The sequence below is a fragment of the Dreissena polymorpha genome, chromosome 13 (genome assembly GCF_020536995.1).
Source record: "Dreissena polymorpha isolate Duluth1 chromosome 13, UMN_Dpol_1.0, whole genome shotgun sequence".
In the NCBI taxonomy this organism is placed as follows: Eukaryota; Metazoa; Mollusca; class Bivalvia; order Myida; family Dreissenidae; genus Dreissena; species Dreissena polymorpha.
The window spans coordinates 44,457,348-44,481,057 of NC_068367.1; the positions used below are offsets into that span (position 1 = coordinate 44,457,348).

Sequence of the window (23,710 nt, forward strand, 5' to 3'; positions counted from 1 at the left end):
TCAGGTGAAAGCTATGACCTCTATTGTCTACACAAGGTTTTTCTATGATTTGACCTAATGACTTTTTGACCCCAGATGACCCAAATACAATCCCAACCCAGATTTCATAAAGATTAACATTCTGGCCAAATTTTATTAAGTTTGGATGAAAACTGTGACCTCTACTGCCTACACAAGTTGTTTTTTTTAAACTTTGACCTAGTGACCTAGTTTTTTACCTTAGATGACCCAAATTCGATACCAACCCAGATTTTAACAAGACAAACATTCTGACTAAATTTCATAAAGATTGGATGAAAATTGTGACCTCTATTGTCTACACAAGTTTTTTTTATCATTTGACCTAATGACCTAGTTTTTCACCCCAGATGACCCAAATACAATCCTAACCCAGATTTCATCAAGATAAACATTCTTACCAAATTTCATAAAGATTGGATGAAAACTGTGACCTCTATTTTCTGCACAAGGTTTTTCTATTATTTGACCTAGTGACCTAGTTTTTGACCCCAGATGACCCAAATACAATCCCAACCCAGATTTCAACACGATAAACATTCCGACTCAATTTCATAAAGATTGGATGAAAACTGTGACCTCTATTGTCTACACAAGGTTTTTCTATTATTTAACCTAGTGACCTAGTTTTTTTGATCTAGTGACCTAGTTTTTGACCCCAGATGACCCAAATACAATCCCACCCAGATTTCATCAAGATAAACATTCTGACCATATTTCATAAAGATTGGATGAAAACTGTGACTTCTACTGTCTACACAAACAAATTGTTGACGGGCACACACACACGCACGCACAATGGATGCCGGACATCACACGGTCACATAAGCTCACCATGTCACTTCGTGACAGGTGAGCTAAAAAGTAAGTAATTATAACAAGTATCTTTTTTTTTCCCAAGATAAATTACAACAATTAAGTAAAATGATAGCCTTGCATGATCATTCCTATATACAATCACATGTATACATACAAGTTTTAAAACAGAATAGTCATCCCCATCATAATTATCATCATCATACAATAGTACAACAGTAACAGTACATTATAGTTATACATCTACACAGCAATCATAATTGCACAAACAAATGAATTTACACATATATGATAAACAACACATTCGTCCATATCAGCAATTGTTATGAGATTCTTGAGCATTGCAAGACCCTGTCATCTTGACCTTTGAATGCAAAACTAATTGAATGTAGCTTTCCTTCCAAGTATCAAGCACGCCAATTTGAATCATCATAAGTCAAAGTTTTCTATATAGATAATCCGGAAACAAATTTCAAGTTAAAGCTCCTGTAACTGTGACCTTTGACTTGTTGATCTCAGAATTGACAGGTGTATTCCTTTCCTCCCAAAGTAACCAGAATAGTCATTTAGATGGTCACAGGTATAGTGGTATCTTGATATGTTGTGGAAATGAATTTCATGTTAAAAGCCAGGGTGACATCAGTTTGTGACTGTAGATCGTTGTGAGGAAAGTGTAGCTCTGAGTAGGAATGCAGCATGTTTGGCTGCATCGGCTCATTTGAAGATGGACAAAGGTGAAACAAAGGGTAAAGGGAGGTTTGCTAAATGTTGATACAACTTTGTCAATTACGAGTCAGTCAGGCCAAACAAAGCGTAAAAAAAGTTTTGCTAATGTTGAAACAATATGGTCTATTACGAGTAAGTCAAGTGTGATGAAAGACATTGAAAAGGACTTGGAAGCAAATGAAGATGCCCTAAATCTAGATGTGCTGGACGAGGATGAGGAAAACAGTGCATACATTTGGGCTAAGCAGATAGAGGCACTTACAAAGTATAAAGAGAGTATAAGAGCGCTTATTTGGCCCTTCCAGCAGTGATAGATGACGACTCAGAGGAAGCAATGAAAGGGAAGTCCATGCAGTGTAAAAACTGAAAATGCTTAATTGATTTGAGAGACTCTGTGATGAAACAGGACGTTGGAAATGCGGTAACAGTGCAAGTTTTTCAAACATTGTAAATTAAGTTGCCAAAAGCTTTTGTTTTTAACACCTAGTTGACCAATAGTCAGATATAGCATTTGAATGACCTTCATATAACGGTGTTATTGTTTTTTCATTCATAATCCGGTTCTTTAATTGGCCCCATTTCCAATGGAAAAAGTATATATTTTTCCCTAATGGGAGATAAAAATTCTTTATGGAAGGTTTCCAAACAAATTTAATTTTTATCTTTTTTAGATGTCAATATTTTGTTCAACTCCCATCCGTAGGGTGACCTTAATCTTTGACCTGTTGGCATCAAATTTAATAGGCACCTTTCTTTCGTGCCAAGAAGCCAGCATACAAATTAATATGATGGCCATTGAAAACATCCTCCAGATCTGGTGCAAAAATGTCAGACAAATGGCACACAATTAGATATGGCATAACAGGGGCAATATCTGACAGGCAACAGACACATGCTCTTTGTTCATGGTGTTACTGTGACCATGTATTCAGTCAACAGACACGTGCTCTTTGTTCCTTATGGTGTTACTGTGACCATGTATTCAGTCAACAGACACGTGCTCTTTGTTCATTATGGTGTTACTGTGACCATGTATTCAGTCAACAGACACATGCTCTTTGTTCATTATGGTGTTACTGTGACCATGTATTCAGTCAACAGACACGTGCTCTTTGTTCATTATGGTGTTACTGTGACCATGTATTCAGTCAACAGACACATGCTCTTTGTTCATTATGGTGTTACTGTGACCATGTATTCAGTCAACAGACACGTGCTCTTTGTTCATTATGGTGTTACTGTGACCATGTATTCAGTCAACAGACACGTGCTCTTTGTTCATTATGGTGTTACTGTGACCATGTATTCAGTCAACAGACACGTGCTCTTTGTTCATTATGGTGTTACTGTGACCATGTATTCAGTCAACAGACACGTGCTCTTTGTTCATTATGGTGTTACTGTGACCATGTATTCAGTCAACAGACACGTGCTCTTTGTTCATTATGGTGTTACTGTGACCATGTATTCAGTCAACAGACACGTGCTCTTTGTTCATTATGGTGTTACTGTGACCATGTATTCAGTCAACAGACACGTGCTCTTTGTTCATTATGGTGTTACTGTGACCATGTATTCAGTCAACAGACACGTGCTCTTTGTTCATTATGGTGTTACTGTGACCATGTATTCAGTCAACAGACACGTGCTCTTTGTTCATTATGGTGTTACTGTGACCATGTATTCAGTCAACAGACACGTGCTCTTTGTTCATTATGGTGTTACTGTGACCATGTATTCAGTCAACAGACACGTGCTCTTTGTTCATTATGGTGTTACTGTGACCATGTATTCAGTCAACAGACACGTGCTCTTTGTTCATTATGGTGTTACTGTGACCATGTATTCAGTCAACAGACACGTGCTCTTTGTTCATTATGGTGTTACTGTGACCATGTATTCAGTCAACAGACACGTGCTCTTTGTTCATTATGGTGTTACTGTGACCATGTATTCAGTCAACAGACATGTGCTCTTTGTTCATTATGGTGTAACTTTGACCATGTATTCAGTCAACAGACACATATGTATGTTAAAGTTGACATGGCTTTGCCAATGTTTTTAAGTCAACAGACACATGATGTTTGTTAAAGATGGCATGGCTTTGTCAATGTTTTTCAGTCAACAAACATGTGATGTTTGGTAAAGATGACATGGCTATGCCAATTTGTTTTCAGTCAACAGACACATGATGTTTGTTAAGATGACATGGCTATGCCATTGTTTTTAAGTCAACAGACACATGATGTTTGGCAAAGATGACATGGCTAATCGTATGTTTTTCAGTCAACAGACACTTTGTTTTTAATTAAAGATGACATGGCTATGCCAATTTTTTTCAGTCAACAAACACATGATGTTTGTTAAAGGTGAAATGGCTATGCAAACGTTTGTCATTAAACAGACACATGATGTTTGTTAAAGAAAACATAGCTTTGCCAACGTCTGTCAGCCAACAAACACATGATGTTTGTTTAATACAGCTTCACTTTTCCAAATTCTGTCAGTCAATAACACATGATGTTTGTTAAATATGGCATAAATTTATCAATGTTCCTCAGTCAACAGATACATGATGCTTTATCAGGGCATCAGGGCAAGGTGAAGGCAGGAAACTTGGCATCTGAAGGCTCCAGAAGCTCTGTGAGAAAGTATATAGTCCCAGCCAGCCCTGTAATAGATCCAAAGTGACATCACTGTCTAATGAAACAGACAACACCAAGTTTGTTATCGCAATTACGAACAGCAAGGAGTCCCATAATTTTTATATGAGCTGCGTCCTGAGAAAACTGGGTTTAATGCATGTGCGTAAATTGTCATCCCAGATTAGCCTGTGCAGTCCGCACAGGCTAATCAGGGACGATACTTTCCGCTTTTATGGTATTTTTAGTTTCAAGGAAGTCCCTCCTTACCGAAAATAAAGCTTAGGCGGAAAGTGTCGTTCCTGATTAGCCTGTGCGGACAGCCCATAATCTGGGATGACACTTTACGCACATGCATTAAGCCCAGTTTTCTTAGAACAAGGCTCATATGAAGAACACACAGACAGTGGAGGGGTATAACAAGAATTGCATTTAAATGCGAGTGATGTGAACCAAGGCTAAAAGCTCAGGTAAATTTTGTTTGTAATCCAGGGCAGCTACATAACGATACAATTTAAATACGGCTGAGATATTTATTGCATTACACTGAACAAACCTATGGTAATTTAAACAACAAACCAGTCTTATTTGTATGTTAAATATGTATAGAATGCTGGCAAACGTAATTGGAAAATCAAAAGCTCATTAAGGTAGATTTTGTATACATGTACATCTTAAACAAGTGTCTTTCTGATACAGATTTTTAGAAAACCAGTGTAGGTAATTTTAGACCCACACACTTGATATATTGAAGTTCAAAATTACAACCTGATCATGATATATTATGCACCAAGTGCATGGTATATTTGGAATGGGTGTTTGGGATTTTAGTTGGGTAGTGAGGTATAATAATAATATGTTGTATCAACTCTAAATATTTACGTTTTGATCGAAAAGGATAAACAATCATTTATTCTGGTATAAGAGAATTAACTATAATTTATATACAAGGTAGAAATCTAACTGTAATATCAAGCTGTTTTCAGTAACAAATCCAATCCAGAACAAAAATGCATCTTTCTGTAATGCTAAACAGATTTTTTAAACACATGCTTATATTATATAAAGAAACTACAAAGCAATTTTTTGCCTAATAGAGTTATCAGATTAAAACAATAATAACCTTCAAACAAGGAGAATGGCGCATCAGGTAGTCTTGAGGGTTTGTGTTGGATGCAAAACAGCCCAAACTGAAAAGAAGAGGGAGCCATCGATAACAATATCCATATGCAGTGCGCACAGGCTAATCATTAAAAAACACTTTTGGCTTTTATGGTTTTTCTTTTTAAAGGAATTCTTTTTTAAGCACAAATCCCGTTAAAGCAGAAATTGTCGTCTTTGATTAGTGAGCGCAGACAGCACACACTTATCTTGGATGACACTTTATGCACATGCATTAAACCCTTTTTTCTAAGAGTGAGCCTCATATGATGTCCGCCAAGCAATCAGGAGCCATTGTATAAGTCTGGATAACTCTAATCCAGCGGATAACTTTTGGTTATCTTATCATAAAATTTAAGATAACCAAAAGTTATCTGCTGGATAAGAGTTATCCAGATTTATACAATTGGCTGCAGGTCCCAATTTCTAGAGCAGTCTTGAAATTTCGCATTAATACACAAAGTACTGCCACTATTCAAGAAACAGACTCAAAAGTGATTCAATACTCATAAGTCTTTTGTTGCTATGAAGCAATAAAGAATGCTATAAGCTTTGCTATATGAAATAGGGTTGCAACAACACAACTCGCTGGTACAGGATGTTCTGACGGTAAGATTTGCTTTACAGTGCCCATAATATAAGGCATGAATTAAAATGGGAAAATCTCTAAATATTATAACATATATATTACACTGACACAAACACTGTTCCAAGACCAGCAAACCAACCTGGTAGGCCCGATGCAGATATTTTTGATCACCTGTCATCTGATACATGGCCAGGAAGGCGTACCCGTTGCCCGCGGTCCCGTGACAGATCCCGTGCCCCTTCATCAGCAGTCCCCGCTCCCAGATCATGTCCGCACAACGTATGGCCGCCTGGAGGTAGCGATCCTCTCCAAATTTCTGGTGCACGAATAAATATTGAGACAATATGGGAATACATGTATAGAGATTCTATAACATTGGGATCATGGGAACACAGTAGTATCCAAATACTAGAATATTTTGGATACAGTGGAATCCAGATATTAGAATATTTTGGAAACAGTAGGATCCAGATACTAGAATATTTTGGATATAGTAAGATCCAGATACTAGAATATTTTGGATACATATTAATATTACCAAGACTGAAATGATAAAACCTGATCAGGTTGTTATTCACTAGCATTCTAAACTCATTCACCTAAAAGCATGAACAAATTCACCCTTACACATTTTTCTGAATCAAATGAACAATAGGCTACAACCTACAAAATATGTCAATATTGCACAAAGCCTTCAATCAACGTGCCAAGGTCGTCGTGACTTAATGGATATGGTGTCTGCCAGTTTTGATCCCGACTGTGGGAGCATGCTCCTTAAGTAGATAAGCAGTACAGAAGAGCCCAATACTGGTACTACCTGGAAAGCAGACTCAATAGCATTTCAGCATGCTCCTTTAGTAGATAAGCAGTACAGAAGAGCCTAATACTGCTTATACCCGGAAAGCTGTACAGAAGAGCCTATTACTGGTTCTACCCGGAAAGCAGACTCAAGAGCATTTCAATAAGCCTTTGGCTTTTGATGCAATCGAGCTAAAAATAAATAGGTTCAAACTAGTTAACATGCCTTATATGACAGTATCAACATGTGGATCAAACCAAAGGCTTCCTGACACCAATGTACAAGTTTATCACTGTTCGAAGATATAGGGCTAATATATGTGCGTTAAGTGTGGGGACTGCACAGGCTAATCTGGCACTGGGACTGCACAGGCTAATCTGGGGACTGCACAGGCTAATCTGGCACTGGGACTGCACAGGCTAATCTGGGGACTGCACAGGCTAATCTGGGGACTGCACAGGCTAATCTGGGGACTGCACAGGCTAATCTGGCACTGGGACTGCACAGGCTAATCTGGGGACTGCACAGGCTAATCTGGGGACTGCACAGGCTAATCTGGCACTGGGACTGCACAGGCTAATCTGGGGACTGCACAGGCTAATCTGGGGACTGCACAGGCTAATCTGGCACTGGGACTGCACAGGCTAATCTGGGGACTGCACAGGCTAATCTGGGGACTGCACAGGCTAATCTGGCACTGGGACTGCACAGGCTAATCTGGGGACTGCACAGGCTAATCTGGGGACTGCACAGGCTAATCTGGGGACTGCACAGGCTAATCTGGGGACTGCACAGGCTAACCTGGCACTGGAACTGTACAGGCTAATCTGGGGACTGCACAGGCTAATCTGGCACGACACTTTCATACGTGAATAAAGCCCATTTTTACCTTATGTGCCAATATAAACGTGTGGATCCAACCAGGGGCTCCGTGACACCAATGTACAAGTTTATCCCCGGTCGATGAGCCGATGGATGAGGGGCAATTGCCTGATGGAAACTGAAGAGTCAGCATCCATTCCAAAGATGGTCTAACCAGCTCTTCTACGTACTTTTTAACAGATTCATTGCTCACCTAGAACATAAAATAATTTTGTATCTTTTTATTGTGTTATTCATTGGTTCAGACATGTAAGAAATGCACGAACAAAAAAAAACACTTCAAGAACATGACTTATTTGTCTCCCATATTGACTGCCATATTATTATCCCATGTATTATATCCCAGGGTACTGGCACCCTAGCTGTGTTGATCAATCCACAGATGTTCACGTAGAGGAAAAAGTGGAAAAAATATTATAGACAGAGATAAGTTATGATGGATCCGTAAACTAAATTAAAGAATGGCCAGATATATATAGGCCTTAGACCCTTTAACACTTCTATAAACCTTTCTTTACAGAGTCAAGTTTTAAAGGCTTCATGTCCAACCCTCAGATACTGATGAGCAGCAAACAGCATAAACCTTGGTCTCATGTTGGTTGCATGCAGCCATTTTCACTCTGCTTCTGAGTGGGAAAATGTTGAATGGTGCACCTGCATGAGCATGTAGCAAATGCCATCAAGTTAAATGACCCACATGCATGAGCATGTAGCAAATGCCATCAAGTTAAATGACCCACCTGCATGAGCATGTAGTAAATGCCATCAAGTTAAATGACCCACCTGCATGAGCATGTAGCAAATGCCATCAAGTTAAATGGCCCACATGCATGAGCATGTAGCAAATACCATCAAGTTTAATGACCCACCTGCATAAGCATGTAGTAAATGCCATCAAGTTAAATGACCCACATGCATGAGCATGTAGTAAATGCCATCAAGTTAAATGACCCACCTGCATGAGCATGTAGTAAATGCCATCAAGTTAAATGACCCACATGCATGAGCATGTAGTAAATGCCATCAAGTTAAATGACCCACATGCATGAGCATGTAGTAAATGCCATCAAGTTAAATGACCCACCTGCATGAGCATGTAGTAAATGCCATCAAGTTAAATGACCCACATGCATGAGCATGTAGTAAATGCCATCAAGTTAAATCACCTACATGAGCATGTAGTAAATGCCATCAAGTTAAATGGCCCACCTGCATGAGCATGTAGTAAATGCCATCAAGTTAAATGACCCACATGCATGAGCATGTAGTAAATGCCATCAAGTTAAATCACCTACATGAGCATGTAGTAAATGTCATCAAGTTAAATGACCCACCTGCATGAGCATGTAGTAAATGCCATCAAGTTAAATGGCCAACCTGCATGAGCATGTAGTAAATGCCAGCCAGTCCGTGTGCGGCTCCCAGGTAGTGTTTGTCATGCCAGGCGTACATCAACGGGTGCCTCCAGCCCTGCTGCTGGGACATGTGGATCCCAGAGTCTATCACACACTTGTACACCTGAAATGTAACGAGCTTTACCTAATCCTGGAGTCTATCACACACTTGTACACCTAAAATGTAATGAGCTTTACCTAATCCCTGAGTCTATCACACACTTGTACACCTGAAATGTAACAAGCTTTACCTAATCCCTGAGTCTATCAAGCATTTGTACACCTGAAATGTAACGAGCTTTACCTAATCCCTGAGTCTATCACGCACTTGTACACCTGAAATGTAATGAGCTTTACCTAATCCCTGAGTCTATCACACACTTGTACACCTGAAATGTAACGAGCTTTACCTAATCCCTGAGTCTATCACACACTTGTACACCTGAAATGTAACGAGCTTTACCTAATCCCTGAGTCTATCACACACTTGTACACCTGAAATGTAACGAGCTTTACATAAAAGCTGAGCACATATTTGCCAACCAATTTGTATACTTTTATTGTATGTATGTGAAGTAGTGCGCCAAAGTGTAGACTGCCAAAAATTTGTGATCTCATATTTTGGATTATTTTGAGAATACCAGTGACAGGAAAAATGTGATTTTTGTCAGTGATATTAATGTTTGACGGATGCAATACATTATATATCTTTTAAAAAAGATATGTTAAAAGTAGAATATTAGTAGAAACAATTTGATATGTGTTAATATTTTAGGAATATCTTATCGACGGATTAATATTTTTCTGTGGTGAACACTTTCTCAAGGGATTAATATTTTACATGTGATGAACACTTTCTCAACGGATTTACTTACTTGCAATCACAATGTGTCTGATAAGATATAATAGAGACCAATTATTGGATTTATCTGCAGTATCGAGAAATCAAACAATACCAAACAAAGGAACGTTAACCATTTTAAAGCAATACAATCTTTTGAAATATAGAGGTGTCCGAGGTGGTAGGGATCAAGAGTTACGTGTATGGGGCACAAATAGTGGAGTAAATTTAAATAATCTACAAAGTTTACCACCACAAATTCCAACTGTAATATCTTTGAAAAGACACAGCACACAAAACATTTCAGATGCAAACTTAAACAACCTCTCATACCCCAAGAAATGCAATACACTAAATGGTCTAAATGAAAAAATATCTTGCCTTACATTGAACTGTCATTCTGTTGTCAGAAACAAAGATGTTTTGATTGGTCAATATCTGAGAGAAGAAAAAATCGACTTTGCCGTATTCAGGCGTATTCACAGAAACCTGGTTTTCAGATGAAATGCAACACCAAATAGATACCTCAGACCTAAATCAAAATGGTTACACAATGAGTACTGTAAATCGTTCAAATAGAATAGGCGGCGGAGTGGCTTTAACATGTCGGACTGGGGTTACTGTACGAAAAGTGTCAAGTAGTAAAACCCGGACATTTGAACATTGTCTTTGGCAATTAATTCTCAAAAACATTACAATTAATGTAATTGGCGTTTACAGATCACAATCATCATGGACTGAACATCAATTTTTTGACAGAATTTTTCGAATTCTTAGAGGAAATTGTTCCCAACTATTCAAATCTTATGATTCTTAGAGATTTCAACTTGCACATCAACAAAACTAACAGTATTGTGACTGAATTTAAGAATTTCTTTTGTAGCAATGGGTTTAGAACAACATGTCAAGTTCAGCACACACACAGAGGGAAATACACTCGACCTTGTAAGCACTGAGGCTACAAATGGTATTGAAATCAATTCGTGAGAACCAGGCCCTTTCTTTTCGGACCATTGTGTAGTTAAAGTCGTTACCAAAGTACAAAAAGAAAACATCAAAAGTCAAACAATAACATTTCGAAATTTTAAAAACATAGACCACTCAGCATTTACTAACGACCTCAATGAAATGTCAATTACAGCAGACAAAGTAGATACTTTTGTAGAGCAATTTGAAGATGAAATCTGTAGAATTCTTGATAAACACGCTCCATACATTGAGCAAAAATGATATAAAAAACAGAAAAAATACCATCCTGTGATTGCGACACATTAGGCGCAGTACTTTATCTTGGTATGATGGTACGACAATAATTTTTGCCAATTTATTTTGAAATCATATCATGCACAAGAAAGTTATCTCCCCACTGTTAGTTATTCATTTTACCCTTAATTATACATGATAATAACTTTTCAATTAAGCTCTTATGGTCACTTTAAAACAATATGTTGAGATGAATTTATTTATCACATGCCTTGTTTCCCATGTAATATAACCATTAAGAATATTTATATCTTACACATGTGTAATATACTTTTAAAGCGTTTTCATTGGCTTATTTTCGTTCGATTGACCAATTGCATTTTGTTATTTTGCGGGATTTTTCATTATGTTTGCGTTAATATTTATTTAATGTGCTCATTTAAAAGCATGTGATAAAAAAGATCCGACACTCGCCAAAGGCTTGCTTACTAACAAAATTCCTGAACTCGTTTAATAAAATATGGTATGATATGCAGTCAAAATTACACAAACAGTCAGTCAGTGAGAATCAGTTTAAATAAATACCTTTAGTACAATATCTTGGTGTATTCTATCCTGCCCCAGGTTTGCCGCCACAAACAAGAGAGCAAACATGTACCCTACACGCCCATACAGCATCTCATCTGGAAGTGATGGGTCCTCACACACTGCATCGCACATCTTCTCCAGCCTAGAGACAGGAAGAGCTTCAGAGCGGTTACATGTGTTACTATGACTGTGTCTTTACAAATAGAGCCCAAACACATTTTACCCCAGTACTACTTATCAATGAGTTGATAGTAGTTGATAGTAAAAGAAAAGGTTAGGTTCTGAGTAAAAGAGAAGTCCCAGAAAGGCAAAAAACAACAGAACTTATTGAAGGCCTGAAAAAGACAACATATAGGTATGTATTGGTTCAGAACAAGAAATGAACAGAAAAAGAAATAAAACAACAACAGTGTTTTCATAGTGCTACAGGATGAAAAATGTTTGGTATTGAGAAAATATAGAGAATATTATGTGAGATTTGGATAAAGATCAAGTTAATCATGCGAGGCTTAGAACCATGGTAGCGCGAAGCTTGCCTATATAATAACGCATTTTTTACGATTGTACCTTTCTGTAGTTGAAAAACATATTCTCCAATTTTTGGAAAAACCCAAATTTGATCTAAAAATAGTGATAAAATAAAGCTAAAGTTTATACTATCGTTGTTATACTATCGTTTTTCATCTGGTAATAGGATAAAATTAATCTTTTTGCTGACCTTTTTATGCAGTCCACAGACGCAGCAGCATTTCCCAGCTTTTCATGAACCACTGCTCCCAGGGCTAAAGGACCTGCATCACCGCACAGGAAGGAGATTCTACGACCCTTGAGGCGCCGAAGTGCAGGTTTTAAACAGTCCAACGCACACTCAAGCTGTCCCCTGTCTTGCTTCATGGCACTGAATAGTCGTAGATGAAGCAGTGCTATGCCTGGAAATACAGAAGATAAATAATCACGGCTGCTTTATCTCTGAATAATACAAAGGATTATAGTTAAATACTTTAATGTTATTTCTTACATTTAAACATCCTATAAAATATACCATGAAATAACAAAAAATGTCAAAGTTGTTCAACAGAGATTTAATTTTCCAAATAATGTCGAAATATAAAGTAGCAAAAGCTGTTTAACCTATGGTCCCTAACATGTGCGGAAGGATCCTTGATTTTATATATGAAAATAGAGTAGAATTCAAAGAATAAATGAGGGCAATTGTGGTTAAAATATAATTGTTTTTCAATGTACACTTATTTCACTTAATTCTGTGTATGTGTTTCTTCTCATTCAATTCATTGCCTTTCTATGCATGTACTGGTACCTCCCATTCCAGTATAGACAGAGTGGTCATCATCAGTCTGTGTTTCCAATCCGGAATAGAGCCGTTCCAACAGATGATCAATGCCTTGCTGTATAGGCTTTCGAAGCCTCTCCAAAAACTTTAACATATGAAGACTTTAAAGCAACTTTGTTACAGAAGTTTATTTAAACATCTGTTAGCGAATTGATATTTTTAGGTATGTTAACATTTTTACAATTAAAAAATTATCAATATATTTTATTGTTTAAAAGGGACCAGATCTACAATTTTTAGGAGTGTTTGATTTTTTTTTAAATTCAAAATGCAAACTAACAATCTTGAAAAGCAGAATAAGTTTTATTATGTTTATCGATAATTGTCAATACATTTACATATTAAGTGTAGTCCCGATCAATTTGTTCCCTTTTCATATAATGACCATTTACTTTTTGTTTGAATTCTATCCTCTCTAAAGTTTGTGTTTACCCATGAAAGCTGATTCAATACCTGTACTTTTAATGTCCAATTATAATCAAGAATGTGCCTAATGCAAGATGCTCATTGGTCATTCTATATAACTAGTTTTATTTTATTGTACATTTACTGACCACATTGCATTTGCCAAGACAGTCTAGTGGAAATAAGTCCATTATCATGCTTTGGTGAGTTGTAAATCTGTGTTAATTCATTAAAGGAATAAATTGAGCTGATTTTTATGTCCTTGGTAGGGTGGCATATAGCAGTCATAGTCTGTCTGTCCATATGTCCATCAATCTCTTATTTTCTGGACTTTTTTCAAAACACTTTAAAATGTTCGCCTACATTTGATGAGTGAGTTTACCTACATGACTTACAGATAGAGTAATAATTTCGTTTCCGTTAATTGTTTTTTGTGGCAAAGTTATGGGCCTTGGACTTAGACAAAGAAATTCAGCGGCTCAAATTAATGATGATTATCCATATTACCTCTTTAATTGATTCCAAAATTATTTGTTTTTCACAAATTATTAACGTCAGCAATTTTCAGACCCCCTATATCAGTTGCTTCCATTTGCTGCTTCTCTTTCATTGGCCAGTCAAACCACATGTTATATCAACCATCGATAGATGAAGCATTCAGGATCACAAGGGTAATTATAATTGAACGTTCGGGGATGTGTGTACAATGCAATAACAAAACATTGCCTAGGGGCGAGTAAATTAGTGCTAATCCCCTTGTTTATGAGAGACAATAGACACATCTGCCCTTTTAAGAGGCATCTGGGTCGTTTTGCCCTAATACCTGATCGCCCCTGAGTCGTTTCTTCCTAATACCCGTTTGCCCTAGGTTGTTTCGCCCTAATTCCTTGGTCGTTTCACCCTAGTTTTTATATATACAGCAATTCAAAAGGGTTTATCTTTAGATTGTCACAAGCTGAATGCATACTTCCTTTTGAACTTTTTTCTTAATAAGCCCCAGGCTTTTAATTCAGTCGAACTAAAATGAATAGCTTTAAACTAATTATAAATATCCGAAAATATCAATATCCGAAACTATATAAAGTTGTGGTAATAATTACTTTTCCGTCATCTCCGAGTAAGGACTGTCCACGATAATCCTCTAATCTATTTGGATAATGCCTTTCCTCCATAGTGCGCTGTAAATAAGATCATGACAGAAGTCAAGTCGTTGTTAAGCATTAATGAAGTTGTCAAATTTCAGTTTTGTTTACACGGTGGCTATTGATCAATTTTACAGTTGTTATTTACGGACACTTGTGTAACAGTTGTCTCCCTTTGTTCGTAAAATGCCACTACTGTCTGTATTTAATTAACGCAACATGTTTAATTTATCTATCTATCTATACTGTCCAACTCCCCTTGCGGGTATTATTGACAGGCAATATATTTGCGTACAATACCAGAATACTAGACGTTTACTACTGTTACCCAAATACTGATATTCCGTAGTTATTATTGAATAAAACAAATCATAACCAGTCATTTAAATTTACGTATATAGGTCTTCCAATTAGAATCTACTTGACTACTGGTTTGATGCATTTCAATAGAGTTTAATCAGGGACCTATACAAACTCCTTAATGGCCGACTATTTAGACTTTTTCAACGAAAATTTTCCTGACAATAACATATGCACTTATTAAATACATATACTAAAAAGTACATTAGTTTTCTTTTTTTCTGATGTCATATAATATTTAACAAATGTTTCAAAAACTGTGCATAATCACAATATTATCCATGGCATGTTTTTATGCATATTTAGGAGGAGCAGGAGGACAGTGACGGCCATAAAAATATCCCGAACTTTTCAGGACATACAGTAACGTTGACAGACAAGGACATTGAATCAACGCCTATTGATTATTTCAAGTTAATATTCATTATGCTAAACGGAGTTTAAATGCATTGTGAATGTTTATATATTTTGTGTCCTATAATCTGTATCAGGGGAGTGCAGTAGTCGAGTGGTAACACTACCATTCCAGAGGTCCCCGGTTCAATTCCTGGCCAGGGCACTGTAAATTTCAGAAATGCTTCCAGTGTTTCCCACCCAACTAGAGATGTACTGGTATGAAACGCAGTTAATTCTCGTGTGTATCGGTGCTATACACTGAGCATGTAAAAGAACCATGGGATCTATTCGTAAAGAGCTAGGGTATCGCACCCAATCCTTGTATCTCAATACTGACTCTTCTGCATGCTGTCTCTTCAGCAAAACCAAAAAGGACCCCATTGGAAATAAGTGCTGGCACTTTCATGGGTTATCCTTGACTGCAAGGTCAAAACAAATATAAAAAAAAAACAAGGGACAAAATTGTCACAAAACCAGGTTTTCATTGTGAAAAAAAAATCTGATAAAGGGAGAAAACTCAAACTGAACTTTTGAAATGAACAAACAAAATTAACCCCCTTTGTAAGTTTGTTTTTAAAAAAAAATCTATTTTTAGTCGTGGCGATCTTGACATTGGAGATATTGATGTGATTCTTTCGTGTGACACACCGTCCCATGATGGTGAACAAATGTGCCAAATGATTTTAAAATCTCACAATGAATGACATAGTTATGGCCAGGACAAGCTCATTTATGGCCATTTTTGACCTTTGAACTCAAAGTGTGACCTTGACCTTGGAGATATCGACGTAATTATTTCGTGCGACACACCGTCCAATGATGGTGAACAAATGTGCCAAATGATTTTAAAATCTGACAATGAACGACATAGTTATGGCCCGGACAAGCTTGTTCCGCCCGCCCGCCAGCCAGCCAGCCCGCCCACATTTGCCAATCTAATAACCAGTTTTTTCCTTCGGAAAACCTGGTTAAAAAAAAAACCTAGCATGTTGATATGTAACATGATTGAATAAGTGCTTTATAATACAATAATCAAACCCTTGCAAACAACATACACAAACACTTTTGCTCATGTTTGTACTTTTGCAGTAAGTTGAAGGGCGACAGCGACTGTGGAGATATTGCGGCAGAGACCAACAGTTACACTGAACAACAGATTGCAGCATAAAACAGCGATTGTCACCACTTTTAAGGTTAGCTTATCAAACGTTGGTATCTCTACTAAGTATTCAACAATTGTTGATTGAAAATACAAAATTCAAATAGTTGATTAACATAAATAAGTTTGGTGTTCTTTCATTCATATCAATTTGGTAATTCATATATCTGTAAACTATTTTGTGTTGTGCATTATTAAATGGTTTATATAGATAAATACAAGATGAACATTAGGATAAGGTTAGCACTTAAGAAGTTTATATACTAGTATCTGTAACTAACACCGATATTCAATTGAAACTTCCCACACAACTTTAGGATCATCATACAAGGTGTAGAAAATCCCTTTTCTCTACATTACAAAAAAATTAAGGCTTTCAATTAATTGTTTTTCCATTTCTGGCCACCAGTCTTCAAATTCTAATAAAAAGTATGGTATAAATTGCATCACATAATTTTGTTTTTATCCCTTTTCTTGCAAATAGTCATCTATCTCAGATCAGTGTTTTGATCAATGTCAACAAGCTAAGGCTATGGGAGGCGATAAACGTCAACATGAATGGGTTTTGAAAATCTGCCTTTGATCATAGCAAAAAAGTGCAACAAATATATAGATAAATATTTATTAATATTTATGAAGCCTGGAGACCACACAACATGCAATAAACAATAAACAAATATCACAGTTTTATTACAAGGAATGTTATTTTATAAAATAAAAAGAGACTTGAATCGAACATAACCGACTGTTTTGCAAATAAACAGCTCCCTTCTTAAGGACCCTAAAATTAATACAGTGACACATTTCATTTGATAACATACAAGTAAAGACAGTTTGTTTCACCTTTTCAATATGTGTTGTGCTGTTAACAACAACAAAAACACAGATTTATAAAACACAGAATCGTACATGCTCACAATAATTAAATAACAATTTAAGGAACAGAAAACCAGTATACTAATTGAGTAACCTTTTCATCAGATGCTTAAACAGTGAATAGCTCAAATACAAGCTCAGTTAAGCTGACCATAAGAAGGCAGTATAAACCACTGAACTAGTAACACAAATTGAAAACGAGAGGGGCACATATTCTGCTACAAAAATATTAAACATACTTATACATTAGTTTAAAATTAAAGACAAAACGCCTTTGTTGATTGGTTGATATCAGTTTTACAATTGTTAAACATATATATATATATATATATATATATATATATATATATATGAATATATATATCATTGCAAAATTATGCATACATAAAGGAATGATTCTTTAAGTTTTACAGTGAAAGAATGCTATTTTTTTTAAGTAAATTAAAAACACACACATGTTTCAATAAGAATAGGATATTTCCTATAAATGCAATCGAATTTTATCGCAATTATATTTCATACAAGTTTTTTTTCCTGAAGTTGTTCTGTTGTTTACAGTGAGACAGGTTTTTATCTGCCATATGTCTTCTGAAAAATGTATTCCAATATATTTTAGAAATAGTATATGAAATAAGATTAACATGTAGAAATCAAAACTTTTTGTTTGAAGTAAAAGTCAAATACTTGTCAATCACTACTAACGTAAAACAAAAACAATAAATTATCATTACAATATTCAAAACTTCATCACAAAACATTGCATATAACAGCCAACAGCCAACTGATGCAAGTTAATTAATTCAATTTATTGTTTTGTTTTAATGGGACAAATCCTGTTCATATTTGGGTGCCAAGCAAACCATAAAACAGTGAATGATTTTCTGAATATTTGTATATTTTTCAATTTTAAGTCCAAAATGTTTATTTCAACTGGAGGTTTTTATTCGTGAGGAAATGGTTGAGAGTTTGGTTCCTAGATTCAATCTTGGCTCCCAGTTTGTTGTACTTCTTTGTCATGAAATATTCAAGCTCCGCCTCTCTGTTCTCTCTGAAAACAAATAAAATGAGTAATGTTCTAAGAAAACTGGGCATTATTGCATGTGCGTAAAGTGTTGTCCCAGATTAGCCTATGCAGTCCGCACAGGCTCATCAGAGACAACACTTTCAGCATAAATTGGATTTTTGCTAAGAAGAGACTTTATTTAAACGAAAAATGTCATAAAAGCGTAAAGTGTCGTCCCTGATTAGCCTGTGCGGATTGCACAGGCTAATCTGGGACGACACTTTACGCATATGCATTATGCCCAGTTTTCTCAGAACACAAATAAAAATTAATATTCCACTGTTAAATTGAAAGACTTCAATTTGGTTGTTAGTTGTAGTTTTTGCAGTTTGTAACAGTATTTCAGTCAGAAAATGACGGTAAGTAAAGCTTCTTTTTCACTTTTCCTGGTCAAGCTCAGACAATATAAATAGTTGTCCAGTGCTAAGTGCGCATACTAAGATATCAGATAACATTGTAGGGTTTTGTAGTAAATAATATTTGTATTCGATAACTTGCTACAGAACCATGAGAGGGGACAATCATGTAATAGTCAAGATGTTGACGTCCATGCTGAGACAGGTATTTTTCGCCCAAAATGGTGAACAAGAACACAGTGTCTATAGGTACTCATAAAGCCTACCTGGCCACTGGCCCATGTGCAGACACAGGGATGTTAGTGGCTGGCATCCTGTTGCCATGGGGGAAGGCGTCACTGCAAGTATAGAAATGGGCCACGCTCTATGAAAAGAGGGTTTGATGAATGTGCATAAAGTGTCATCCAAGATAAATCAGGGACGACACTTTCTGATTTCATGATGTCATTCATTTAAAGAAAGTCTCGTTATAAAAATTCCAGTTAAGTCAGAAAGTATTGTCTCTGATTAGCCTGTGCATGGACAGGCTTATCTGCGATCAAACTTAATGCACATGCATTAAAACCACCTTTTCACAGAGCGCAGCTCAAATACAGTTTATAATTTAATTCAAAAGCCGGTTGGTGGTCAACATGGTTTATTCTATCATATTCCTAATGACAATAAGTTTATTTTTCCTCAATCCACTCCTATAATTCCAAATTGATGGTTTGACTTTCAGATGTTTTGAAATAGAGCTGTTAGGTGTGAAATACAACATGTATAGCATTTTGAAGTTGTTGTATCCATTTGACTGATGAGTTAAAGATTAGAATTTTCACTCTTATTTAAGTTTCATCAATAATTATTTCAATGATATAAATATTTATTGAAAAATGCCTTATCGCATTTAAAAGTAAATTTTGCTTAATCTCCCAACCTGACGATTATATATTAGATTCCCTAAATGGTAAGAACAAGGTTTTTGCCAAGGTTCAGCTGCACAGAAAATAATGTTTCAGTCTGCAAAACCTCCATTGTGACCTTGACCTTGAAGTGTACAGCATAAATTCTGATTTGATATGATAATCATTTGCGCATATGTCTTTTGAAATCACATCGTTATTAACGCAAATGTACTTTCACGATATACATATAGTAAACATAAATATACATATGAGTCGCGTTTTGAGAAAACCTGGCATAATGCATGTGCGTAAATAGTCGTCCCAGATTAGCCTGTGCAGTCCGCACAGGCTAATCAGGGACGACACTTTCCGCTTTTACTAGATTTTCGGTAAAAAAGGGACTTCCTTTAAACGAAAAATATCATTAAAGTGGAAAGTGTCGTCCCTGATTAGCCTGTGCGGACACTTTACGCACATGCATTATGCCCGGTTTTCTCAGAACATGACTCATATAAGGAATAAGCAAAAAATCCAATCGTCCACAGCGACCTTAAAGAGATCAAGAAGTTTTTTTCAGTGTTAAATGACCTATTGCTATGATAAATCATTTGTGCCAATTTATTTTGAAATCTCATTATGAACAACAAATTAATGAGCTGGAAATGAAATGTCCCTGCAAACAAACACACAGAGAAAGGTGTAACACTATATGCCCTTAGCTCATCCCCAAGAGCTGAGCAAGCCAACCATCTAAAAGTATGATATAAAAAAAGAATATTAAAAAATCCCACCATAAGGGAGCCATGGCGTAGTGGATATGGTGTCTGCCAAGTGACCATAAGTTTGATCCCCAATGCAGAAGTGTTCTTTATATCTCCCCCAAAGACTCCAAGTAATGGTTCTGCCCAAGAAACGGACACAATAGTGTGAAGATAAGCCAAAGTCTTTTAATGCAATCAAGCTAAAATAAATAGGTTGAAACCAAATTGAAGCTTACGCTGGCACTTTCTCGTCTGTGGGCGTTGAAGGGTCTATCAACACAAACTGGGCGTTCACCATCTCTGGGGTGAGATTCACAGCCATACGTGAGGTCGACCTGCCCTCCTCATCCTCATCCTCTCTGATGAATGAAACAAGGTAATGGCAAATATTTGAGCACCTCTCTAGAAAAACAACTGTCTGACTTATCATTCTATAATGGTAGATCCCTTATTTCATCATAATTTGTTGGGGTATTCTTTACAGTAGCTCCGGCATATTTTTTTTTGCATACTTGCAACCTTTTATAAAAAAAATTACAATCTTACAGCTGTCTTCTTCAGGTCCAATTTGACACCTACGTTTGCGAAAGCGTCGTCCCAGATTAGATAAAAAATCCTTTTAATGCAGACAGTTTTGTCCGAATTAACCTGTGTCAACTGCACAGGCTACTCTGAGTTGACAATTGACACACATGCATTAAGCCCCGTTTTCCTATGTCAACTGCACAGGCTACTCTGGGTTGACAATTGACACACATGCATTAAGCCCCGTTTTCCTATGTCAACTGCACAGGCTACTCTGGGTTGACAATTGACACACATGCATTAAGCCCCGTTTTCCTATGTCAACTGCACAGGCTACTCTGGGTTGACAATTGACACACATGCATTAAGCCCCGTTTTCCTATGTCAACTGCACAGGCTACTCTGGGTTGACAATTGACACACATGCATTAAGCCCCGTTTTCCTATGTCTACTGCACAGGCTACTCTGGGTTGACAATTGACACACATGCATTAAGCCCCGTTTTCCTGTGTCAACTGCACAGGCTACTCTGGGTTGACAATTGACACACATGCATTAAGCCCCGTTTTCCCCAGAGAAAGGCTGAATTAATAAAAAAAGCCAAAGTTAATTTGAATGCTTTGTTCAATTCACAGCATTTTGGAGGTTGTTTTTATTCAGATGTGTATAATTCTAAATTTTCATAGAAATATAATGTTTATTTTGATCTTTGCTGTTCAATACTGTCACTATTTAAGCACATTAAACACATGGTAAGAGTAGTTTCCACTTCAGCTATCCCCAGTATTCTTTATGTAAACTCATATATCAACATTTCTATGCATTAATTCTTTATGTTTTGTTCGTCGACATTTCTTAAACAGTTTTAAATGTATATCGTGCAAAAATATCAATGAAATATAAATTGAAAATGGACAGATTTGAGTGCTAGTAATGGTGGGGTTGCAGGAATTCACCTAATTAAAAATCGTAACCTAATTAACAATCAAATTTGCCTCAGGGTCAGGTTCATAGATTTAGGGCTTTCGTTTTTACTTCTTTTGGTATTTTACATGAAAATTTGGAGTGAAGGAAAAAAGGTATGTCAACTTGAATATTCATTTTTAATTTGATCAAGTTGTCTGAACTTGTACGACTTTAGTTTGTATTATTTGTTTGGTATAAATAAATACTTGATTTAAAAGTGAAAATGTACATCTTTCAATGATTGCATGACCTTCCATAAAATTGTTTTCATAATGCCTGCCCTTTTTGTACAACATAAAACTTAAAAAACAGTTTATGTTAATGTGTTGTGAATGATGCACACCATGTTTGTAACAGTTTTCAAACAATCACAAATTTGCGATTATTTTTGTGTGTGTGTATATTTAAAAATTGCAACGCTATTATGAAACTCATTATATACCCACACTTGGCCTTTAGAAAATAACATGTATTATTTCTGGGGGCCTCTAAGTGGAAGTGCTTCCAAGGTCATTATATGGTTTTCATTTGGAAAAAAAAATATCAGGCCGTATAACCAAAAAATCATGTAGTCACTGTATGTGACAAAGGCCTCTGGTGTGTTTTGACAGGGGAAAGGTCTGTGTCATTGAACTCCAACCGAAAGGCTTCTAGTCTAGTTACACACTCTGCTGAATACTTAGTTAAACGATAATTTGCTATGCAAAACATTATGAATAGTTAATTTACAATGCACTTTTACTAAATTTTAATGCAAAAATACACATCTTTCTGGAGATTTGAACACATCACTGTTATGCTTGTGTATATGGATTATTTATTGTGACTTGTGATAAGAAAACTGGTCTTAAAACATGTGCATAAAGATTCATCCCAGAGTAGCCTGTGCAGTCTGCACAGGCTTATCAAGCACAAATATTTATGCTTTTTTTTAATGTTTAATTTAAAGGAAGTCTCTTCTAAATGAAAATCCATTCAAGGCGAAAAGCGCCGCCCCTGATTAGCCTGTACAGACGACACTTTTAGGGCAAGCATTCAGCCCAGTTTTCCCATAACAATTATTGCCCAGTTTTCCCATAACAATTATTGCCCAGTTTCCCAGAACAATTATTGCCCAGTTTTCCAATAACAATTATTGCATAGTTTTCCCAGAACAATTATTAATTTACAACTTACACATCCAGTATGGTTTCTGCATCCTCTGATGGAAGGGTTTCAAGAGGGGCCGGCCCTTCCAGGGGCAGAAGGTCACTACCGAAAGGATCATCCCTGAAAAGTACCAGTTCAAGAAATATGTAATGTCCTTCACTGTATCCTGATATATTTCACATTATTACGTTTTTTATGCCCCCGGATCGATAGATCGGGGGTATATTGTTTTTGTCCTGTCTGTCATTCTGTCCCAAAACTTTAGCCTAGGTTAAAGTTTGATAAATTTTGCAATATTGAACATAGCAACTTGATATTTACCATGCATGTGTATATTATGGAGCTGCCCATTTTGAGTGGTGAAAAGTCAAGGTCAAGGTCATCCTTCAAGGTCAATTGTCAAATATTGTATTTTTCTTTCCTAAAACTTTTACCTTCGTTAAAGTTTTATCATAACTTTTTTAATCTTGAACACATCAGCTTCATATTTGGCATGCATGTGTATCTCGTGGAGCTGCTCATTTTGAGTGGTGAAAGGTCAAGGTCAAGGTCATCCTTCAAGGTCAAAGGTCAAAAATTAAAACAAATTAATTTTCATTTCTCCATTCAATCTCTTACTTACTTCTCGTTGAGCTGCACATTTTGAGTGGTGAA

The 23,710-nt window shown here is 36.4% G+C and overlaps 2 protein-coding genes across 5 annotated transcripts in view; both read right to left on the minus strand.

Annotated features, from left to right (window-relative positions):
• On the minus strand, positions 1-14,686 carry LOC127856062 (lanC-like protein 2). Its single transcript, XM_052392049.1, has 9 exons — positions 14,516-14,686; positions 12,978-13,095; positions 12,378-12,588; positions 11,657-11,801; positions 9,011-9,151; positions 7,641-7,826; positions 6,092-6,268; positions 5,326-5,392; positions 1-4,231 (listed from the first exon to the last, which is right to left on the minus strand). The coding sequence occupies exons 1-9, from the start codon at positions 14,585-14,587 to the stop codon at positions 4,152-4,154; spliced, it is 1,197 nt and encodes a 398-aa protein (XP_052248009.1). The 5' UTR covers positions 14,588-14,686; the 3' UTR covers positions 1-4,151.
• Positions 14,687-18,222: 3,536 nt separating this feature from the next.
• Positions 18,223-23,710, minus strand: part of LOC127856467 (cilia- and flagella-associated protein 221-like) — a 36,143-nt gene continuing 30,655 nt past the window's right edge. For 2 of the 4 annotated variants that reach the window (XM_052392684.1, XM_052392682.1), the window contains 4 exons: positions 23,086-23,176; positions 20,652-20,770; positions 19,034-19,105; positions 18,223-18,396 (listed from right to left, as the gene is read on the minus strand). In XM_052392684.1, coding sequence (XP_052248644.1) covers positions 18,270-18,396; positions 19,034-19,105; positions 20,652-20,770; positions 23,086-23,176 — 409 coding nt within the window. In that variant the 3' untranslated portion in view covers positions 18,223-18,269. Of the gene's footprint in view, positions 18,397-19,033; positions 19,106-20,651; positions 20,775-23,083; positions 23,177-23,710 lie in introns of all 4 variants that reach the window. The other 2 variants (XM_052392683.1, XM_052392681.1) reach the window with 1 other exon arrangement.

Coding starts and splice junctions, on each gene's coding strand:
- LOC127856062 (XM_052392049.1), bottom strand. CDS start 14,587: ATGGAGGAAAGGCATTATCCAAATAGATTAGAGGATTATCGTGGACAG. Junction 13,096..14,515: donor TACTCGGAGATGACGGAAAA/GTAATTATTACC, acceptor CATATGTTAAAG/TTTTTGGAGAGGCTTCGAAA. Junction 7,827..9,010: donor TTTACTACATGCTCATGCAG/GTTGGCCATTTA, acceptor TTTATGTTCTAG/GTGAGCAATGAATCTGTTAA.